Source organism: Ixodes scapularis, unplaced genomic scaffold (assembly GCF_016920785.2).
Source record: "Ixodes scapularis isolate PalLabHiFi unplaced genomic scaffold, ASM1692078v2 PGA_scaffold10__122_contigs__length_95168666, whole genome shotgun sequence".
Taxonomy (NCBI): Eukaryota; Metazoa; Arthropoda; class Arachnida; order Ixodida; family Ixodidae; genus Ixodes; species Ixodes scapularis.
The window spans coordinates 90040989-90065427 of NW_024609836.1; the positions used below are offsets into that span (position 1 = coordinate 90040989).

A 24439-nucleotide genomic window follows, 5' to 3' on the forward strand; every position below is an offset into this window, starting at 1 on the left:
AGGACGTTCTATGGAGCAGCGTCCATAGGCAGAACATCAGGCATCTACTACGCCGTGGTGAGCTCGAAAAGTTCTAGAGCTCATTCCAGCGCGCCACTTAGAGGACAGTTTTTCCAAGAACCGTAGTATATTAACACAAAAAAAAATCAAGAATCGTTTTTTTTTTTGTCGATTTAACCTACCATGTAAAAATTAATGCTGAAATTACAAACTCTCAATATACGAACTTTCCGTTATATTTGAAGGCTGTTCAATCCGTCCCCCAGAGCGCAATCGCTCTCGGGGGCAGGGGGCAACCGGACATCGCAGACGACAGTCACATTGGCCATTGTTCGATAGTAGCTACGGTTCAGACCAGCGTCTCAACATGACTATCCGCAGACCGGTCGATTGCACCGTTATCCTTTAAGCGGTCTGAAACACTTTAATGTGAAACATACTGTCAACCTGCGACACCACGCCCCTTCCGATCACGGCCCGACCAGCGGCATCGATGCCCGACAGTTTACGTCAAATCATCGCTGACGACACGTAACGTCGTCAGCGTCTTCAACGCAATCGATCGACCTGCGGACCGTAGATCCTATCGTATTGTGGCCTATGTGACTGTCGACAGCGATGTCCTCTTGTCGCCTCCCCGAGAGCGATTGCGCTCTGGAGGAAGGATTGAGCAATTTTGAAATACGACGGAAAGATGTGCAGTTCTGAGTTTTAGCATTAGGGAAGATTGTAGATAAGATCCACAAAATAGTTTGCCTTTATTTTGCTGTTTAAATATACGGTTCCTGGAGGAAACTGCCCTCCAAGTGGCGTGCTGGTATGAGCGCTAGATAGGGTGCCTACATGTCTGTCTGTGTCAGGGTGAAGACATCCATTGTTGCCCTGAATGTGCCAGCGCGTGACACTCTCGCGCACTCGGTGCGTGACTTGGGCGGTAAAATGGCGTCTATGCATTAGCCAAAGCTATGCGCTCGAGCTGAGTGACACCGGATTGCGTGTACTTCAAGATGCATATAAGAAAAAGATCGGGCGGAAAAATGGCTGAGATGTCACCACTCAAGCAGAAGCGCGCGTGTGTATGAAGGCACTCTAAGCGCTAGAAGTTTTCGAGCTCACCACGACGTAGCTCCGAACACTTACCACCTGCCGCAGGTCGCAGCTTTGACTTCATTCATGCTGTTCGAAAAGCGATTCGTCTGCCTGTGAAGCATCGCTTCCAGCTGAGTGAGAACCCCCTCTACAGAGATTATTTTAGTACGACAATTGCAGCCGGCAGGCGAACAGCACAAATAGAACACCAAATACTTCGATATAAAAACTGGCTAGGACGTGCTGTGCGGGGAAGCAAACACATTGCTTGGAACCTCAGTGGAGCTGCTTGTTTTATTGGCTTTCAAATAATTCCAGCACGAGCGTTTGCATTTTACTAACCCCTGAGTTGTTAAAAAAATGCTTTCAGAGGAATGACATTACTGAAAAGAAAAAATCAACTTTCTGGGAATATTATTGATTCCTTAGGTGCTCGCCGAGAAAATGCGTACCTTCAAAACCACGAGCATAAAAGGCAGAAATGCAGAGCTCGGAGGAAGTAATCGGGTTAATGTACTGCTGTATTGACGTTTGCATGTGCCGCGTATGTGTGTGCGCTAATTGTACATATTGAGCTGATGCTAGTGAGATGCGTAAAGTACTTGCTTGTGTGTATAATGAAGGTTCCCGAAGGTCCCTCATCTCAATGACGGCGCGAGGAAATAAAAACATTTTTGTAGCATATGAATTGAACGGTACCTAGCGCCCCCTAGCCTAGCTACTTGCAATTACTCTGCTTAACCCTGCGAGCTGGTTGTGAGCGATTTAACCTTCCTTCACGCTTCGCGATATTTTCTGATTACCGTGGCACAATGAGCCCGGTCGGCTACTTCGAATTTGCTCTTTTTGGAGCGGCTGTTGGTTTCGTGAGTGATTTACCACTCTCTTTGTAATGTGTAGTGCTGACGAAGGAATTGTGTCTCGAGGAATGGCAAAGGTAAGACGTAAAGTGCGCGAAGTATCTGGGTATTGACTGTCCTCGTTTCACTTTGCAGCGCTGCTGAGAGCCGTGTATAGAGAGAGTTTGGTCAATGGGAGGTGCGGGAAGAGTCAGGGCGTGCATTAGACGCAGAAAGAGGGCTTGATATGCTCTCTTGGCCAACCAGAAGCCGAAAAGAATCCCCTGGCGGTGGTAGCGAAAAGCAGTTTTAATTATAATAAGCGCGCAAGAGTTAAATGTAGCAACCCTTCCTGGTTGAAAATAGGGTGCACGTGATGTTTCAATCATGATCAAGCAGAAAGATGAAAAAGACGAATGTGCCGCTCGAACTCTGTTTTGTTCGGACAGAGTGTGACCGCTCAGACGACAGATTCCAGGCCCTCGGCGTTTGGCGTACGGATTATGTAGATCGAACTGCTGGTCGCGCTTTTCCCCCATGATTTTGGGTGACCATGATTGAAACATCACGTGCACCATATTTTCAGTCACCGAGAGTTACTCCGACGCACCTACTAATTTCGTTTCTGGCGACCACCGCCAGGGTATTATTTCCGCCTTCTGGTTGGCCACATTCGACTTTGTGAAGACGCCCTGGAACACACCCAGCCCGCTTTCGGCCAATGGCGCCTCCTAATTTGCTTTCTATACTTCCCAACGAATGGCCAAACTCTCTCTATATACGTTTCTGGACTGATTGACTGCTTTTGAAACGGTTTCTTTACCTGCGAGGGCAGCTGGCTTCGGAAATAAATAGAGTTCGCGGAAAGCTCGTGTAACGCGTTTATTTGCAGCTCCTGTCGCTCAGCAAAATAGAAGTAGCGTCCTCGTTACCCTCACAAAAAATGAAACGCGTTTCAATCAAGTGTAAAGGATTCACTCAATACGCCGCGTTGAGTCTCAATTTAAACTAAATGGTGCTTTCTTACGAGTTTCCATTGAACCGTCGCAGAATATAGGCCATCGAGTTTTAAATAAATTTTTAGCAATTGAATTTGAATTGAAATTTTAGCTATAGTGTTTGAATTGAATTGCTGCTTCTGCGTTTCAATGGAAATTTTGCCATTGAGTCTAAATATATTTTTTTCAACTGTGTTTCAATATATTTTTTGTACCTGCGTTTAAAAAAAATCCCGCTACTTGTCGTGTTGTGAGATTTTAGCTTATAGTTCCTTTAATGCATAGAATATGGAGGAAACGAAGTGCATAAATTAAACGACCGCAAACATCATAAAGCACCCACAACACACTAATCATACTCCGCTTGAGTACTCCACCGCCTTACTCCACCTATGAAAGGTATTCATTTGGTCGGTGACCACCTCAGCATTTAATAAGGTTCTCAGTATGCTATCCCTTTTTCAGAAGTCTGTTAAATGATAAACAGTGTTTCGACGTCATTGGACGGTAACCCTTACTAAAAGAAACGTTGGTATAAAAAATAATCGTTCTGTGCAGTCGTTAAATCCGCAAAAGCGATTCCTAGCCAGTATATTATCGCTTCTCTGCATAGCAGCACTCAGTACAAGACGGTATTTGCCCGCTTTCAAAGATTTTATTCCTTCTTTCTTTTTTTACAAAGTGGCGAGTATAATAAACTCAATGATGTCACTGAAGTCACTGACAGAGTGAAAACGGCATGGCGTGTCTTTCAAACCCTTGGCCTTCAGCACGTGCTCCATGCCTTCCACCGTGTTTTGGCAGCGCGCACGCGCTTGATGTGCACCAGACGTTGAAGCGTCTTCGAGGGTGTGACTCAAGCTTTAGGGGACACAACTGAAGCTCCTCCCCGTTGTTCGCACCTTGTCATTGGCCTAAGAGGTAAAATAACGCACGCAATTTTTTCGAATGTGTGAAAAGTTTGATTTCATTTCTGGCGCAAATGAATCTGAGCAAATATGTTTATTCGGAGAGACATGAGTGTACTCATGGTTACTTACAGCTGTGCCCTTGCTGGGGTCCTCAACAGCAAAGGCCGCAACCCAGCTGTTGTCTACTACTCAATGAAAAAAAAAAAACAAAAAAAAACACGTTTGAATCTCTAACGACGAAACAAAGAATGGTGTGCCAAGTAATAAAACTCAAGTGTATGTCCGGTGACTAAGCTCAAATTGATGAATGACAAAACGTATTCATATATTTAATGAGTAAACTTAAGATGATCAATATTGAGGTCTTTATCATGAAACTCATTTGCAAATGGAATAAGTAAATTTTAAAAAATCGATATTGAGTTCTTGATGATAAAATTCATTTGCATTTCTAATGAGTAAATTAAAATAATTAGATATTGAGTAAATAATGAGCAAATTATTTGCGTTCCTAATAAGTAAATTCAGAAGAATATATACTGCATTCTTTAGGAACAAACTCAATTTCATTTTTAACGAGTAAATTCAAAAGAATATATAGGGAGCTATTAATCATCAAACTCAATTGCATTCCTATTGAGTTAATGCAATAGAATCGATATTGACTTTCTTATGACAAAACTCAATTCAATAGTTTCTTATTACCAAACTTAATTCAATCAAATTTACTCAGTAGGAATGCATAAATTCTATTGAAATCCTAAATTTTATTCCTAAATTTAATAGAATCGATATTGAGTTTCTCATGATAAAACTCAATTGCATTCATAGCTAGTGAATTCAAAAGACCATTTATTGAGTTCTTAATAACCAAGCTCAATTGCATTCCTAATGAGTAAATTCAATAGAATCAATATTGAGTTTCTTGTGATCATTCTAAGCCAAAGCTTATAGGCCAGGAAGTGCCTGAATGGATTTCATATAGTGAGCGTGCATCATATATTTAAATAAACACCAAGAGCAACTTCACCTGCTGTCTTTATTAAAAAAAAAACCCACTTCAAGAAATGTTTCTTTTTTTACATGCCACACATATAACACATTCTGGCTAGACGTCTTTTTTCATCTCTGCATCAGTTTTCCTTTCACATTGGAAACAGACGACCCCAATCAATCCGCGAACAGAGAGGTGTCGGTCGGTGCTTGAAACCAGGAGTGTTTCTCTTTGTGTGTGTTGTAACTTGTAACCCACGTTGCACCCCGGCACAAAACAACACTGCTCTGTCTTTTTCTTCGCCTTATTTGACATGGTTAGAGCCCTGGGTATCTGCGGATTATCCGCGGATATCTGCAGTAAACGGGCGGATTCGGATAAGAATGGATAAGATTTGGCGGATTGCGGGATCGGATGCGAATATCCGCTGTGCCAATCGGGGAGAAAATTGTTCGTTACGTAATTAAAGATTTGATTCTTACCAAAAAATCGTTTTAGAACGTTATATCTCGCCAAAGCTTATGTCCCTGGAAAAAAGTAAAAAATGCAGCTGCCCTTACAAAAATGATCAGTGAGTTTCAATTGAGTTTCTAATTGTAATCCTATAGAGTCAATAGAAACTCAATATAAACTCAGCATCTAATGAGTTTTATCATAAGAAACACAGTATCGATTCTATTGAATTTACTCATTCGGAATGCAATTGAGTTTGGTCATAAGAAATTCAATATCAATTCTATCGAATTTACTCATTAGGAATCCAATTTAGTGTGACCGTAAAAGCTCGATATCGATTCTACGGAATTTACTTATTAGGAATGCAATTGAGTCCGGTCATTAAGAACTCAATATATATTCTTTTGAATGTACTCATTTAGAGTGAAACTGAGTTTATCCATTAAGAATGCAATATATATATATATATATATATATATATATATATATATATATATATATATATATGTATGTCATGTATCAGCCCAAGAACCCTCCAACGTTGAACCAGGACGGGCTGACCTTTCATACTTGGTCAGGCGAGGGTTTACAAGTCCTTGGAACGGCGAACGTGCATGTCAGACATAAATCTAAAGACTACATCCTGCCATTGCCTATTCCGCGGGTCGTCACCCGCGGAATAGGCTGCAGTCTTCTGGGAAGAAACTGGTTTCAAGACCTCAAGATTCGGGTGAGTGGAATTCACCATCTAGGCACCAAGGACAGCGTTGCGAATATTTTGAAGGCTCATGAGGATGTTTTTGACGCCAACATCAGGGGGCATAGTGGTCCACCAGTAAACCTGGAACTAAAAGAGGGCGCTACTCCTCATTTCCTCAAATCACGACCAGTGCCGTTTGCACTACGTCCGGCGGTAGAGGCCGAGTTGAAAAGTCTTGAGAGCCAAGGTATTTTAGAACCAACAAAGCATTCCGAGTGGGCTACACCTGTGGTGGTGGTCCGTAAGAAAGACGGGACCATTCGACTATGCGGCGACTTTCGAAGTACAGTAAACAAGGAGGCGAAAACAACCGTGTATCCAATGCCAACAATTCCAGAAATCCTAACCAATTTGCAAGGAGGATTGGTATTTTCTGCTCTAGACCTCACGCAAGCGTATCAGCAGCTAGGGTTGACAAGAGATACAGCTGATCTGTTAACCATTAACACTATAAAAGACCTATACAGAGTCAAGAGGATGCCGTTTGGGATCGCCGCGGCACCAGCGATTTTCCAGCGATTCATGGAAACAGTACTTGCTGGAATTCCGGGGATCGGGGTATACCTCGATGACATGATCATCAGCGGTGCGACCGCAGCCGAACATCTGACTCGACTGGACACAGTACTGACGCGACTCGCTCAGGCTGGACTTCGACTCAAGAGATGTAAGTGTCGTTTTGCAGTTGAACGAGTAGAATACCTCGGCCACACCATTGATGCTGCTGGAATACACCCGACAGACGAAAAACTGAAAGCCATCAAGGAAATGCCCGAGCCAACATGCCGAAAAACGCTACAATCGTTTCTGGGACATTTAGCCTTTTACGACCGGTTTTTGGCAAACCGGGCAACAATTGCCAAGGACCTCTATGCACTGCTGGAGAAGGACGTCCCTTGGACATGGCAAGAAAAGCATCGGCAAGCTTTTCGACAGTTAAAGCATGCCATCGCAGAGCGAACTGTTCTCGCGCATTACGACGAGAACAAAAGCCTGATTGTGTCATGTGACGCATCACCCTACGGCGTGGGAGCGGTATTAGCTCAGCTCGATGCCGATGGCAACGAAGCTCCAATCGTTTTCACCTCGAGAACGCTCGGCAAAGCCGAAAAGAATTACTCACAGTTGGATCGTGAGGGGCTGGCAATTGTTTTCGCCATAAACCGTATTCATCGCTACGTCGCGGGACGTCACGTGACGATTACAACAGACCATCAACCGCTGTTGGGGATCATGGGCCAAAAATCTCCAGTACCAACTGTGCTTTCGCCACGGATGACACGCTGGTGTGTTAAGTTGACAGCTTACGATTATAATATGATCTACAGGGCAGGAAAACAGAATCAAAACGCCGATGCCTTAAGCAGACTGCCATTGCCGGAAACTGACGACGAGCAACATCCTCCAGGCGATGTCTTGATGTTGGAAGCGCTCACGAAACCTCCCATGACTGCAACAGAACTGGCGGACAACACAGCAAAGGATCCCATACTTGCTAAGGTGTTCCAAGCGGTCAAACATGGCGAAGAGAGAAAGCTGGACGGTGATCGCTTCGTCGCATACAAGCTCAAGGCAGCAGAATTGTCAATTCATCGTGGTTGTCTCATCTGGGGATCGCGCGTGGTAATTCCCGCGTCAATGAGATCTGAGGCCATAGCACTTCTACATGCGGGGCGCCGGGGCATCGTTGCCATGAAAGTATACGCTCGGAGCTACTTGTGGTGGCCTGGGATCGACAAAGAGATTGAACTCTGTGTAGCTCAATGTGACACGTGCCAAGTGAACCAGAGAGCAGTACCAACGGCCGAAAACCTAACCTGGGAAAGGCCTACGGCACCATGGGACACCATCCATCTAGATTTTGCCGGGCCGATCGAGGGGCAAGTCTACCTTATAATTGTTGACGCGTATTCCAAAGGGCTAGAAGTTCGCGCAATTCGGAATATGGCGTCATATACGGTTATTTCAGAACTGCGCAGCGTGTTTGCAACCTTTGGCATACCACGGAAAGTAATGTGCGACAACGGGACCGCCTTTGTATCGGAAGAAATTAAGAGCTTTTACTCCTCCAACGGCATCGCAGCGGTCACCAGCGCCCCTTATCACCCTGCAAATAACGGCCAAGCTGAACGAATGGTCCAGCAGTTGAAGAAGGCGTTGGCGAAGGGCGGAAAAGGCACGTTGGACTGTACGTTGGCGCGCTTTTTATACAAGCAGCACACTACCGTACACACAGCGACGGGAAAACCTCCCGCGTGGATGCTACTTGGCCGAGAGTTGCCGTCTCCGCTCGAGAGACTCCTCCACGGACCCAACTATGAACCCACGAGTTCGACAGTCCCGGAAGCATTTTTGGTGGGACAAGCAGTGTGGATTCGCAAGTTTCCAAGTGGACGCACATGGATGGCGGGTACCATCACTAGACGCCTGGGCCCTCGGTCGTGGATGATCGACACCGATCAGGGGCAAACACGGCGACATATGGAACATATACGACCTAGAAGTTCCACGCCACCGCGCAGAACGACTACTACACCTTCACCTGTGTGGGACTTGGCCATGGAGCCTTGTGAGGTGTCAATCACCCCTCAAGGGCCGGCTACTGCTCCTACACAACCTACAGGACCTTCATGTTCCACCCAGCCGATCCTACGCACCAGCACTCGCGTGCGACGGCCGCCAGAAAGATTCGGGTTCTCAGCCAAGTGAGGGGGAAGTGTCATGTATCAGCTCAACGTCTTGTGCACACCAAGCGCGTGCGCGCTGTCAAAACACGGTGGAAGGCATGGAGCGCGTGCTGAAGGAAAGGTGTTTGAAAGACACGCCGTGCCGTTTTCACTCGTTCAGTGACTATAGTGACATCAGTGAGTCTATTATACTAGTCACTTGGTAAAGAAAAGAAACAATAAAATAGTTTAAAGCGAGCAACTACCATTCCCGTCTTGTGCTGAGTGTTGATATGCACAGAAGCGCTAACATACAGGCTAGGAATCGCTTTTGTGGACTTAGCGACTGCACCGTACGATTATTGCCTGTAAAAATGTTTTTTTAGTAAGGGATAGAGTTCAAGGACGTCGAAATACCTTTCATCATTTATGAGACTTCCGAGGATTGGATAGCATACTGGAAACCTTAATAAATGCTGAGGTGGTAACCGGCCAAATGAATACCTTCCCTATGCAGGGTGTATAAGGCGGTGGAGTAGTCAAGGGGAGTAGTGTGTTGTGAGTGCTTTATGATGTTTGTGTTTGTTTCCTTCATGTGCGTCGTTTCCCCCTGTTTCATTCGTTAAGGATGAAAATGCTTTAGATGAAAATTCTCAACACGTTGCAGGAGTTCTTTTTTTCAAACGCAGTTGCAAATAAAAATTATGTTGAAACACAGTTGCAAAAATTCCATTGAAACGCAATTGCAAAAAATTGAATTGGAAATCATTTGCAAAAATTTGATTGAAACACTATTTCAAAAAATTCAGTTGAAATGCAATTGCTAAATATTTAATGAAAACTCGGGGGCCAATATCCTCTGACGGTTCAATAGGAACTCAAGAAGAAAACAAAAAAACTATTGAGTTTCAATGGAGATTGAATGAGGTCTGTTGAATGAATCGTTCACAATTTCAAATGAAAATCGTTTAATTTTTTTTTTTTGTAAGGGTATAGAATAGACCCTTTTCTTCTTTACAACTTCAATTGAAACTCGTTTCATTTTTGGATATAGGCCGTTTTTCTAAGAGTGCGCATGCCTAGTAGGGGTGCGCCTGTTTGCGTGTGCTCGATTGCGCGCGAGTGAGTTCGTGAATGTCTGTGCGTGTACGTGCGTGCATATTTGAGCTGAGTCGATGTGTGTGCGTTTTAAAAGCTGTAGAAGCCCTTACAAAAATTTTTAATGAATTTCATTTGAACGTTTATGGAGTCTACTTATCGTATCTTTTCGAGTCTCAATAGAAATGCTAATGAGTTCTGTAACGAATCTGTAAGGAGTTTACGAAAACTATTGGCCACCGGGATAAAGTTTCTAATATCTTTCATATGAATAAAATTTTAAAGTCTATTGACACTGTTTCGAGTCTGTGTTGAAAAACAATTGATTTTTTGTAGCGAGTCCCAAAGGAATCAAGGTTTTGCCGTGCCACCTCATAGGAACTTCTAATACACTTTATTTGAAAGTCTTGATACACTGCTTTGAGTCTCTGTTGAAAATCAAATGCTTCTTTCTACCGCCTTGTAATTGAGGTTTTGACGTGCCAACTCAATAGGTATATTCCGACGAGTCGGAATATACCTAATGAGATGGTTCATGAAAACCTCAATTGTAACGCGGTAGAAAAAAAAAAAAAACATTTGATTTTGAACAGAGACACACAGCAGTGTATCTAGACTTTCAAATGAAATGTTTTAGAAATTATACTCCTAGGATGGGTTTCTAGATAGAGAGCTCTAAGAGGGAAGACGGCAATAGGTTGCATGACATGTGGTCCGGATGTAACCGCTGTTTTGAGGGAAGGGGAAAGTTGGTGCAAGTGTCACTACTATGTATGCCTATATACGCATGCAGGGTTCAGAAAATGCCTGCATAAAACCGTGGGAAGGAGTACTAACTAGTTTATTAAAAATGCTAAATTCGAGTATATGGTAAACTGCCTTCGTGTCCATGAGGGACCTTGTACTGCCTTCGTGTCCACAGGAATACAGGTAACTTATAAAAAAATGAAAGCCGTTTACAACTCCCTGTAACGCCGATTTGGAGCGCAGCTCTTGAGGAGGAGGAGGGAAGGGTACTAAGGGGAGGGTGTACCCCTCCTCCCTCGTGATCCTGCCTGCTACTCCTCTCCTCATCCTAGTCCTCCACCTCCTCCTTCTCCTTCACCCCCTCCTCATTCTTCAACCTCCTCCCCTCGCCTCCTCCTCCTCTTTCCTCCCCCTCCTCGGGGGGTCACGTGGTTTCGGGGGAGGGGTCACGTGGCCTCGGGAGGGGTCACGTGCCCTCAAGGGGGGTCACGTGGCCTCGAGGGAGGGGTCACGTGGCGTCGGGGGAGGGGGGTCACGTGATTTGGGGGGGTCACGTGATTTGGGGGGGTCACGTAACCTCGGGGGGGGGGGGGGCTCGAACATTATGCATTATGGGATATTTTCCATAATGCACCGCGCGGTTACGCCGACGGCGACAGCGACGGCGACGCCGCTCAAACCGGAAACGGACGCCTAAGAGCTGCGCTCTAAAAGATGCACGGTTACATATTGATTTGCTTATCTAAACTTCAATGTCCGAGCAAGGTATACTGTTCACAGCGCAGCACTATACCTCAGCGCTGAATCAGTATTACAAACCGGGACATCAGTCCTTTGTATGAAAGGAGGCAACTCAGAACACACGATACAAGCCATGGAAGTAGCAGTGACTCGCTGCCTTAAAAGGAGGCTGAACCGAAATCTGGATTCCCCAAAACACGCGGCAGAAGCGTGCAACGGGATGCTACAAACACCAACACATCACTCATACAGCGATATCTCGAACGGATGACCCTATTTTTCAAAAAAAAGAGGCGCATTTGGCAGGAATGTTGACGCCATGTTTCTCCGAGAAGGAAAGGGAACGGCCTCGCGTCTTCTCCGCCTCGCGGCCCTGAGGGAGCGAAGCGAAGAGGGGAGGAAACTAGGTACCTTGACGGTCACGCGCCTCGTCGGCCTGGTTCAATCTCGACTTCTTTTTCCAAAAATACGGCCGTCCATTTGAGATATCGCCTTACTAGTAGTGTTGTACTGATTGCAGCGTCCCGCCTACATCTCCAGCATTGTTTTTTGAAATCCAAATTTCGGTTCACCATCCCTTTAACAGGGCTGAGTTAGCGCTACACTGTATGTGTGAACCAGCCTTAAATGCGGAAAGTCACATTTAAAATTCCAACATTTCTGCTCGCCTAGGCACTTGATTTACACACTACTTCGATAGTGTAATGAGTGGCACTAATAACATCGTCAGGGACACCATGGTGCAAAGGTATATTTTGCCCCCGAGTCTGTGAGAATTAATCTCTCACTGTTTTTGCCGCCACATTGCAGTCTTTCATTTTGGCGTTTGACAAGGTCTACCAAAGATAAGCGAGCAGATGTTGTCGCTTATGAAGTTTATCAAATTTGAACATAGAGAAGTTATGACTTATAAGCATCTCGAAGAATTAATATGGCAATTCGGGCCAATTGGTTCATGATCGTAGACAAGCGCCGCAAAAAAACACATGGACAATAAGTGGTGGTAAACACTGGCGCCAGTGTTTTATGTCCACTTCTTGTCCCTGTGTTTTTTTTTTGTGTTTGTTTATTATCTTGAAAAAGTATTTTTAATCACAACGGACAGGAAGGAAACGATAATAGAGTTTTATGTGGATCATAAAGCCATGCTCCGAATGGGTGTGTGTCAACTGCAGCTTTCACAATCGATGCAATACACCAAGTTTGAATTATTGGGAAGATCGATGCATCAGTGGCCGAATTTAAAAAGCAAACTTACGATAAAAAATTGCGCATGACAAAACACGAGAAGAAATCCGTATTAACGAAACATAATTGTCGCAACTTTTGTGTGACTTACAACAGAATATTACGACATCATCCAAAGTGTCTTACAAACTTCTTAGGGCAAACGTAGCCGCACGTCACTTGGCTATTTCACCACGACCAGTAATGAAGTAAGAAGCGTGGGCAAGAGGCATGTGTTTTGCACACCGTTCACATGCATCCCTACTTGAAGCAGCACAAGGACCAAGCTAAACCACTCACAGAGGATTCAGCAGACGAGTCTGCCGAGATGTCCATCCTGCCGGTTAGAGCTAACGAGGTGCAGGACTGCGATCAACGGTGAGACGCGCCAATGAATCAGCGAAAGAAAATGCCCACACAAATCTTCAGTGCACCCAACCTGATTTGGTGATAACTAGTGCCCCCTCGTAGTTCAGTTGTGATTTTCGAAGTGGTGGGCAGCTGTGCGACTCTACCACACGAAAAGGCACATTCCAGACTGGATGTGCCTTTTCGATGCGAGAGCATTATATGTCTATGGAGCCGAAGGTCCGGCGGCGTTAACCGAGTGGTACCAAACGCCAACAGAGGAATAGAAGGAAGAATAAAATGGTGCTTCCTCGGCTAAAATTCGAACCCGGTGCTGCTATGGGAGAGCCAGGCATGCTAGCTGCTGTGCTACCTCAGCCGCCTCAGAATGCGACATTACTCTCCCCTCAAAAAGAAGCTTGTCCCATTACGGCAAAAGACGGCGTCAGCGTTGGTGTGCCCGAGAGATGGTCATAAAAATGTCCTCGGTTCGATGACATCACGCGTCACGTGACGACATGACGTATCATGATGTGTGACGCCATATGATGTAACGTAAAAGAAATATTACAGGGGCACTTAGGTATCCCTACGTGGATTGAATGCGAAAGCATTGCCATTCCTAACAATAGAGAGAAAGAAAAAAAGAAAGTGTCGTTAGGAATAGCAATGCTTTCGCATTCAATCCACGTAAGGATACGCATACCTAAGTGCCCCTTTACTTTTTTTGTGTGGAGTAGAGCTCAAATAAACGCCGTACAGTGCGGTATATCCACGACGAAGTTGCGGCTAGTCGTGAGGCTTAATATTTTGCACCAACAATACCGTAGCGTTTTTCCTCGGCTGCGACGAAACGTCACTGCGCTCCGAACTTGCTAGAAACTTCTGTATATGCGACCGCTATCTTCTTAAAACCTATGGCGACTTGCCACTCACTTTTGGCCAAAGAACAGTGAAAACATCAGGTGTGAAAACAGCCATAACAATCATTAAAGAAATCAAGATGGGGGTCATAGCATTAGCTTCCCAACGTGGCCAGACTAGCACAGGATTTCTGTTACTCGCCGTTTATAAGACAGGAGTCGACTTTTTTCGGTCTGATTTTGAAAACAAAGTTTGGTCCGGTTGATTTTGTAGCAGAAGGCCCGTGCTTTCCCGTTCGTGGGGTCATTTTCTCGGGTCAAAATATGATGCAGGGTCCTTCCCATAAAAATGCATGGATGCCCGCTAGGACTCTTCGAAATGATTAAATTAACCGAGGTCGCGCTATATTCTGTTGCCACTCTAGAATGGCAGAAGCCCCCTCTCACAGAGCCCTTCACTCTTCTTAATAAGCAAACACTAGAGGGAAGGAGAGCCGAAAGGACACCGCCAATCATATGGCGAGCAAAGGGAATTGTGGGAGGGGCTTCTGCTCTTCTATACTTGCAACGGACTATAACAAAAGTTTACAGTACCATGAAAACAAAAAGACCAAGCGTACAGAGAAATTCGCAGGACTCAAGTGTAGCAGCTGGGACAGAATAGAAAAATACTGATTGAGTAATGATAAACCTCACTTGAATTTGTAATGAGTAAATTCAAAATAATAAATATTAGTTTTGTAATTATAAAACTCATTTAACGTTGAGTTTCATTTGACTCTATAAAAACACACTAGAACCTCAATTGAAACTCATTGTTCATTTTTATAAGGAAGTGCTTGCTCGAATACATCCGGTATACTACAGCCGTATACCACTATCCCCTGTCGGAAGTGAAAAAAAAAAAAAACGTTGTTATCATAAAATGTTGTCTCTTTCCGTCTGTGAACACCTGGAATAACACTGCATGTAGGAAACAGAACAGGTCTCACCGCGACAACGTATACCGAGGTAGGCATTTAATTGTACCCCTCGAGCAGAAACCGGCAGCCAACCGAGCCCCCAATACAAGAAGTGCATTTCGTGTGGCGCATGGGACGAAATATACCTCGCTTGTCAGTGGTGGGCGGCGAATGTTTGTAACGATAACATTATTCGCGCCTTATCAAAGCCCGTAGCCTCTCCTGTGCTCTCCAGCTAATCACCCCCCCCCCCCCCCCCCCCCGGTCTCCTCCATAACTACGTAAGCGAATGACCTCTTCGAGTGTGCATTCAAGTGCGAAGTTGAACAGACGACACAATCCCTGCGGCCAAATGGAGGTTCATAAGGTCAAGCACGCGACGTCGCAACCTCCAAAGGTAAGCAACACAGCACTCGTACGAGGCGGGCTACAGTTGAAGGCAGGGTCTTGTTTGTGTCGTTATGCCGAAAGGCGTCGTTCTGTAAACAATTGAAGCTGCGCTATGCGAGTTTTTTTGTGACCACGTGAACGAACATGTTGGCGACTTCAACATGGACTCCAAACTAGAACGAATAGCGAGCATCGATTTGGTTTCGTCCAGTTTCTCGCTTCTACCGTGTCTACTCGCGCTGCCTCAATATGAGCATCACTTATTCATCAAATTCGACAAATCTGGAACAAGTGAGGGCAGGCTGCCCTACCTTCCGTGTGATATTCTGCTATTCTTGAGGCGCAACTTCCACTCAAGCCAAAGCGGCGAAGCGGGCATGTTGGCTCATGATTTATAATATGAAATGCGATCACAACAGACAAGGACAAAAAGAAAGGCGAACAGCACAAGCGCTCGTCCTATTCGCCTACCTTTTTTGTCCTTGTCTGTTGTTAGCGCTTTTGATACAATACGTTCCACTCAAAACACATCGCACAACTCACAGCTCTTCTGACATAAGCCTAGCAAACCATTTCAAAACTTCCTTTTTTTTTTTTTTTTTGCCAAGTCCGGTGCATAATTGATGCTCGCTGTTTTGCAGTCGATGCTGAAATCGCCGACGTGCTCGTGCACCTGGTTACAAACATAACGCAGCTCGAAACATTCACAGAACGATGCCTTTGGCATAATGACCCAAGCTGCACACCATTGTTGGATAAACATCGGCCCACCCTACCCGATCCAACATTGGACCATTCTTTAATGCGGCCGCCCTATTGAAAAAATTTGCAAACTGGGCCAGTTCGAACAGGCTTATTGTCACTGGTTAAATTGGTTGAACTGGACGAACTGAAACTGTGCATACTGGTCTTACTGCAAAAATGTGTATGCTGGTAATACTCTACAACTGTGTATACTGGTCCACTCCATGCAGTTAAACCAGCTTAACTGGTCATACTGACGGTCGTAAACTAATAGAATCCACTTTATTTCCATAAAAAAATACCCATACTTCAGACCGCAATAAATAAACATAAAAACATATTTAGAGTTAAAAAAAAATTGTCATGATATTATTCATTAGACCCAGCCGGTCGGCGAGATTTTCCACATCTTCTGGAGTGTTGTGGTTCCTTTGGTGGATAACATAGTACCTCGAGACATCTGAAATAAGAATAAACATCAGAAATTAGAGCCATGGCAGATTTATTTGCACCCGTCTGTTGTAAAACGGTATGTAACCAATGCCACAAAAAAAAAAATATGCACCATCATGAACAGTATGAGAGAGAATATGGAAGCGTGCGCCAACCGACGAGACAAGCGACGACGATCCGCTTCGCTGTCGCTCGGTCACTCGCGCGACGAGACAAACCGCATGAAAGTGACGGCAGCAGGCGACCAAGGCGATGAGTGACGATCTTTAGAAATTCAAAAACCGAGCGACGCGACGACCGATTGCGGGAAATCTCCGTCGCTCGTCGCTGACTCTCGTCGCTGTCACCGTCGTTCGCTTAATCGCTTACATGCGGTTCAGCCTTTATCCAAAGCAACGCCCAGGAGTGAAAAGTCCTGCTGTTGTTACCCCCTTCCTGCCTCTCCAGTCTGTCGTCCGCTACGCAACTCGCAACCACTGGATCTCTAAAGCTGCATGCACACTGGCGGTTGTATTACTAGCATAGCTGTTCCAAATCGGGTTGCTGAAACGTTCAGTTTCACATGCACCTGGTTATGAAAATGAATCCAAATGGCTGTCTCCGCGCCGCAATGAGGACGAAGCGAATTCCGAACACGCCGTTCTGGGATGCAGCCATTTCGCCCGCGTCAGTACAAGGAGCGTATGCTCCTTGCACTGACGTCACATCGCATACTTTTGAACACCATGTGAAAGGAGGGGAGGGAATCTGCTTTTGTAAGAATTTTGAGTGACAGGTTAATCTATAATCTTCTGGGAATAGAACAGCGACGCGGAAGGCACAAAGGAGGAACTTGATAAGAGGGCAGCTTCTTCTTCCCCTTTTCTCTGGATGTCATCACAAATGACGTCATGTGCAAGCCACGTATTAGAACCTATTTTGTTACCTTGACATCTTCACTCCTTTACTTCGCGCGCACTTCTGCAGAGTATGCCCCCAGCTCGTTCCTCCGAAGTCAACACAACTCTCATAGTTGGAAGACGGCCCGCGCCAGTCGTTTGCAAAGCGACGTGGATGGAAACGAACCGCCGCGGCATTTCTCGCGGCCTCGGAGATGCAGGAGCGAGCCGACGTTAAAAAACTATGTCAGTAAGAGCCACGTAAATACCTGTGCACACTCGGAGCGGACGCGCGCGTTTGATCGAAGTGCTTCGGGACCGATCTTTTACGATTACCACTTCATACTATTGTGACACTCGGCAAAGAAAAGTGGGACCGGCATTGCGCAGCTCCCAGTGACATACAGTCGTGTCAGAATAAAAATGGCATATTAATAACAAAGTGCAGATACCGTGTTGCGGAGGTAATCCATACGGCGTTCATTTGAGCTCCAAGTCACATAAAACAAGGAGATAGAATCGATGAGAGTCCCTTTTCGACGACAGCGTTCGTCACGGCTGCCTCGGAAAACAAGGAGATGACAAGGGAAAGAGATTGACGTCTTTGTCTAAACTTAAGGTCAGCGATCAAACTATAACACGGGTAGGGTCCACAAAAGTCGCGCGGGCGCGTATTCCTTTCAGCAAGCCAGTCGGTCGTGGGCAGACGGTCTTGGCCAAGGACCGTCGAGGCCATAATAGAATTCAAAGACATCAAACTAAAACGTAGACTTTATATCTACACAGACTGCGAAGAAGCAGTGCAAGAATGCTGCAAACACTACAATCGCAGCAAGACCGTCAGAACAATCAAGACGACGGCCAAACAACTTCGAATCAAAGAATATGACATTAAAATTCGATGGATCCCTGGTCACCAAAGTATCCAAGGGAACGACGAGGCGCATGCAGCCGCACGGGAACAGCTACAGGCATCCCTGCCCGGCCGAGGCTCAACTCGCCCCGTCGACAGAAAGGACACAATAGAAGAAACCGATCCGGCTGAACTTAAAGCACAAGAACATGAAGAGAGAAGAAGACGACTCAACGAACAACTCCAACAAGACGAACACCCGCTCCCCTCGACGTCGTACAGCCGATGGGAGAGGGTGTGCCTGCGAAGACTCCGCACAGGAACGGCCATGACCCCAACCAGAATAAACAAGTTTAAAAGAAAAGACAACGAAGAAGACTTACAAGCCGGATTATGCGAAGAATGCCTTGTGCCCGCGGATACACAGCATATATTCTGGGATTGTCCAAGTAGTGCAGAAGAAAGAAAGAATGCTTTGGTGTCGCTCTCCCAGCCTGTCCAAGCTGCCTGCAAGAATGGATCCTCCCTGTCGGCTGCCCCGAACATCGGAAGGCAGTATTAGATTCCCTGATCGACTACGTAAAGTCGGCAGGGCTTGTACATTGTATATAACTCCCTTCACCTTCCTCCCCTTCCTCCTGTCACCAATGTCTAGTTTCAAGGGCGACAGGCATCCCCCACCCTCAGTTCCACAAATAAAACATTTTCTCAACTCAACTTTATCTAAAATTGAGGTCAGCACGGAAGGGTCTACAAAAGTCGCGCGGGCGCGCATTCCTTTCAGCAAGCCAGTCGGTCGTGGGCAGCCGGTCTTGGCCGAGTCGGAGTCGGAGTGCCCGCTAGGCCTAAATTCTGCCGAGCTCGCTCTGTCCGTGTCATCGTTGCCGTTGTAGCTTTTCCCGGGTGTTTGAGGATCCAGCGTTCGTGTTCGTCGTGGCCGGTTTCGAGTACTTCCTTCTTTTTTCTTGCTGCTTGAAATCGGGAGTCGGGACCCGCGAGAAGAGCACGTAGATGTTCGTTGGTCGTCGCGACCAAGTAACTGAGTGTCGACCATGTTGATTTGATCGTGGAAAGACGGCTCCGGAGCTGTTGTCGCACGTACATTCTTGGCGTAAGATCGTTTCGGGAATCTCGCCTATGTTCTTTAGCGCATGGCACTGCAACAATAACGCTGCAACCGCCGCCTCCCCCAACACTGGACACAATAACCCGCAACAGACTCTCTGCAAAACGTTAAAAAAACGTTTATATATTTTTGCTTGTTTTTACGTTTCCGGCAGTGCCGTCACGGACGTCACTGCCCTGTATTGACCTCCAAAAAAGGCGTCCCCTCTGCCTCGCCCTCGTGCACTTGCTCTGGAAACGGCTTCTCGGTGCAGGCCAGGGTGGATAAAGGCCGCGGTAAAAAGCGGGAAAATTATAAAGTTCAAGTGGGAACGATTGGCCGGCAGAGGGAAATGAACTTCTATGATACGGTTGCATCACTGAATTCTTGACCGGTCACGAACTATTGTTGCAAGCTACGTACAACTGTACATGCGTCAAAACAAAGCTATTATTTGGTCTACTAGTCTGTTATGCGACATCCGCATAGGGAAAATGTTCTGTGAAGGCCAGACATTTTCTCTGCTGTGGCAAGGTTCATTCTAGAAATACATATTTGCCTATAGAATTAATAAATCTTGTCCTGCCAATTTTTTATTTTATTTTTTATTGTCAGTTGTGTGGAGTGTAAAAGCCTAATTCGCTCATGTAGAAAACAATTCATTAATGCGGTTCTCCCGCTTGGGAGTTAAAATTAAAAACATTGAAACCAATTCGATCCAAATGGAAAAGGCCAATTGGATCGATTCCAATGGTTAATTATTTTAAACTGGGCATACTGCTAGCTTGACCAGTTCAACGAGCAGTTTTTTTAGTTCCGCTGGTATGACTTGTTTCGATACAGTGAGACCAGTTTCATTGCCAGTTGTAACTGTTTGACCGTCAGTTAAAACAGTTTGACTGCCAGCTCAAACTGATTGGCTGCCAGCTTCAACATTAAGACACCAGTGTCGCCAGTTTAAGCTACCAGTTTTGCCTGATTAGCTAGCAGTTTGAACTGTACAAACAATTAACAATTTAGCCAATCCAGCTTCCAGCTTAGCCCGTTCACTTTCCAAGTTCGGCCAGTTTCGACAGTTTGATTTCCAGTTTGCCCGGTACAATTTCAGTACAATCAGTTAATTTCGGGTTTGGCCAGTTCCTATCCAAACTGTTTTCAAATCGTTTTTTTTTTTAAATATCGGGACCACCATTCAACCAATATTTAAACCAACATTGGGCCATCATTCATGCCATCGTAGGACCGCCTTTTAACAAACATTTAAGCCAACGTTGGGCCCCAATTCGACCAATACCTAAGCCCTCATTGGACCACCATTGATTGTGGGTCTTACAACCAATATTGGCATCCAAGTTTAATCATTGGCTTATCCGATATTTGCTTCCAGCCTTATGCTCCGGGTATTTCACTTTCGGCATCCGGTTTGAACCGCGGGCTGTCCTATTTTCGGCAGCCATTTTAGCGGGCATGTTATCTGAACACTATAAATACCAAAATGAGTTGCTGGGCGAGTTGGATAGACATCTTGACTTAAACAGCGCAAATAAGTTACTTATTTAACTTGACTTAAACAGCGCAAATAACTTATTTGCGCTGTTTAAGTCAAGAACAGTATAAATACATCTGAAAAGAAAGCTGCAGTGGGCAAGATACGTTCACAGTGAAAACGTTTAGGTCATTATTACATGCAGCTAAATATAAAAGTATGCAATGCAAATTGTACCGTTGATACTCGTTATTGATAATTTCGATTGAACAAAAGTGGAAACAAAATGAGTGCCAGGATTCATCACTGCAAGCAGTAAACCGAGCTGGAATTTGATGGGATTCCAAGCACGGCGCTGGGCACAGGGTTCTTAAAGAGATAGCAGCGTGGGCCTGAATTCAGGTGAAGGGTTTCGGAAACCACATCTCTACCAGTTCCCACTATTGAGTTGGTCTATACACCCTTTTAGAATACCCCGAGCGCAGCCCGAGGCTACAATCCCACGGAAACAATTTAGCGACGCCCAAAGAGCATCGTCACGGCGTTCGTGGTCTTTTTGCGCTTATTATCATCTAACCCATCAAACATAAATAAAGGCGTAGGACTACTGCACTCTCGACTTTGTGCGACATACAGTGTAGGACATCTTTCACCTCATATTTAGAAAACGTGTTTCAATTTTCAGGGGGACAACGGAGTCACAACACCACCAAATTTGTTCAGAGAAGTGAATGACGTCATCATCTCGCGTTATTTTCCTGAAGAAAACCTCCGATCTGCCATCGCCTACAAGCCACGACCGGGAGAGCTCTTCGTCGCCAGCTATATGAAGTGCGGCACAACGTGGATGCAGACCATAGTCTACGGTATCCTCAACGACGGTACCCCTCCGCAAGATTCAATAGACTTCATGCTGAGATCTCCGTACATCGACCTCCTGGGTGCAGAAGCGGCGGACAAGATGCCCGGACCAGGCGCCATCAAGACGCACTTGCCTTTTGAGAAAGTACCGTACTCTCCAGATGCCAAATACATCTGCATTGCCAGGAACCCTTATGACTGTTGCGTGTCCTTTTATCATCACATGCTGAACGCCCCGTTCGAGCCTCCACAAGGCGGTGACTTTGACGCATTCCTCGACATGTTCATTCGAGGGGAGGTTCATTACGGATGCTACTTCCGTCACTTGCTTTCCTGGTACGAGCGCAAGAATGACGCCAACGTGATGTTTGTGACATTCGAAGAACTGAAGAGGGACACCCGCGGTGGGGTGTTGAAGGTCGCCGACTTTATTGGAGTAGAGTACGGAGAAAAACTGAGGAACAAGCCGGAGTTACTCGAAAGCGTGCTGAGGATGGCGGGCATCGAGGCGATGCGGAAGATCTTTGACGACGACATGCCGACTTTGGTGTCCAGGTTGTTCCTCCTTCCTCCTGGCAGGGGCTTGCAGTCCTTGGAAATATTCAAGGGCATGGCATGGACGGTGCCGCCTTCGCGAAAGAAGGGCGGCTTGATTCGAAAAGGCCTGGTTGGCGACTACAAGAATTACTTTTCCAGTGACCAACTGACCACAATGAAGGACTGGATAAGGACGAAGACAAAGAACAGTGACGTGATGTCGCTGTGGGAGAACGTCGAGCTTCCGTAATTCCGAGGGATTGTCTCGAGCGGCACACTTCAAAACTCGACCTCTTGGAAGACTCAGAAGACATCAGCTATTTCGCTAAAGGGCTATGCAGAAAGCAAGTCGTCTGCTTCCTTTGCAAAGGTTGTGGTGACGTCAAAACGCCGAGCTCCGATTGGTTCTTAATGAAGGATAGTGAGTAGACCTTTAAGGCAGCTTGCTTTGGGGACTACCCACTATCCTACTATAATAGCCAATCAGAGCACGGCGTCTTTCTGACGTCACCGCAATTCCTGCACAAGAAGCAGACGATTTGCTTTCCGCATACCCACTGCCAGCTGAAGCAAGGCGGAGTTTTACGAGTTCCGGGCATCTAATTATAGCTCCACAGCCACAGGGATTGCAGCATCAACCGATATGAGTGCCGAAGAACCAGTCACGTCGCGGAGGATGCGGTCGAGCTTCAGCAGGAAGGCAACGACATTGCCTTCCAATGGCTCCCAAACCACTGTGGCATTAGAGGCAATGAAGTCGTTGATTTTCTAGCGGTGCGGGCTCACAAGGAACCCGAGTGGCCGCTTTCAACCGTTCCCCGATTCTCAGACGCCAGGCTCCTTGTGAAAAGAGCCATCGCCCTAAACAGCACCCGGACCCGGTAGTGGTTGCGGGTGCCTTCCCAGCTCGGGTACGGCGCGGCTTCGACCGCCAAACTGCCGCAGTAATGCACAGATTACGGACCGGAAGCGCCTTCAATCCGGCGTGGATAAGTCGCTTCAGACTCAGTGTTGACCCCATATGCCAGACCTGCGAGGAAACGGCCGACGCCGAACATCTCCTCCTGCACTGTAGTGATCACGAAGAGGAGCCAACCAACCTCCGTGATGCCTTTTCCCGCTTAGGGCTACCTAGTACCAACTTGGAGAAACTTCTGCGTCCAAGAGCCTCACGAGCTACTACAGACAAGGCACTCAAAAGTCTAGTCAGCTTCCTGCAGGAGCGCGGAACTCCTCGAGATCCTCTAAGACTTCCAAGAGATCTGGGTTGCTTGCGGCTCCTGGGGCTTCTGGGGATCTTACATCCAGAGGTTTTCAGGAGTTCCAGGAGTCGCCATTTTGTACCGAAACCCGTAGGAAAGTCAACACTGAAAGAATCCCCCTCCCCTTCCCCCTCCCTTCTCTCTACTCCTGTATCTCTTTTTTCCCTTAATTCCCTTTCCCATCGACAGTGACATGTGCGCCCAGAGCGCAACTGAGAACAACGTCGATTTCCTAATAAACATGGCCTTAACAACAAGCAAGGAGAGTGAACATAATGAGCTACGCCTTGCGACGCTCACAGCCGTTAGTGGGCGCGTTAAGCGCCTGCTCCGGAGCGCGAGAGTTTGGCACGCCTTTCACTAAACGGACAGGAGTGCCACCGGAGGCTGACACTCGAGCGCGCTCTTCGTGCACCGAGAATTTCTCGGAGCGCGAATGACTTCTTCGCGCTCCGTGACGTCACGTAAACAAACAAGATGGCTGCGCTGCTGTTGAGACCGTCGAGACGAAAGGCGTAGCCAGACCGCTGCCCCTTTTCAGTTGATTAGCGCTTGATCCAGCAGGTAAAATCGATTTGATTTGAAAGCCAAGACCGCAATTAGCGTTCCAAGAAAGGTTTGCTCATGCATCTATCCTGAAAAAGAAATTTATCTATCAAACGGTAGCGTGCCGATAGCACAGCGACAGAAAAGTTATCGGGGTGAGACATTCGGACCGCTCTGTCCCTTTTATAATGCTTAGCCCAGCAAATAAACATACTTCGATTTGAAAGCCGAAACATCGGTGAGCGTCGAGGAAAAGGATTGTTCGTGCGTTTTGCCTAATAACGAATTGATCTATCGAACGAGCCTGCCGATAGCTCGGCGACAGAAAAGTTGTGATGAAAAGACAATCAGGCCGCTGCCCTGCTTAGAATGCTTAGCCCAGTTGCAGCGAATAAAGATACTTAGATTGGAAAGCCCAACCATCAGTTAGCGTTGCGGGAAAGGTTCGTTCATGCATACCACCTAGAAACGAATTTACGAACGACGGTGTGCCGGTATCGGCGTGGCTTCCGTCTCGCTGCGAGACGGAACCGACGGCACCAGGGAATCTACAAATTTGAGGGTTTCCTGCGTCGACGAGCTGGTTCAAGAATATCGCCTTTAATTTAAATCGGAACAGCATGCA

At 46.2% G+C, this 24439-nt stretch overlaps 1 protein-coding gene across 1 annotated transcript; it reads left to right on the forward strand.

Annotated features, from left to right (window-relative positions):
* Positions 1-14993: 14993 nt before the first annotated feature.
* On the forward strand, positions 14994-23525 carry LOC8036991 (sulfotransferase ssu-1). The gene is made up of 2 exons (XM_002412111.5): positions 14994-15096; positions 21294-23525. Exons 1-2 carry the CDS (start codon positions 15052-15054, stop codon positions 22254-22256), a joined length of 1008 nt encoding a protein of 335 aa, XP_002412156.4. The 5' UTR covers positions 14994-15051; the 3' UTR covers positions 22257-23525.
* The last annotated feature ends 914 nt before the right edge of the window (positions 23526-24439 follow it).

What these genes read in the sequence shown, in the direction of transcription:
- LOC8036991 (XM_002412111.5), top strand. Translation starts at nt 15,052, where the DNA reads ATGGAGGTTCATAAGGTCAAGCACGCGACGTCGCAACCTCCAAAG. An exon ending in CGACGTCGCAACCTCCAAAG is followed by an intron (nt 15,097 to 21,293) that starts GTAAGCAACACA and finishes TTCAATTTTCAG; the next exon opens with GGGGACAACGGAGTCACAAC.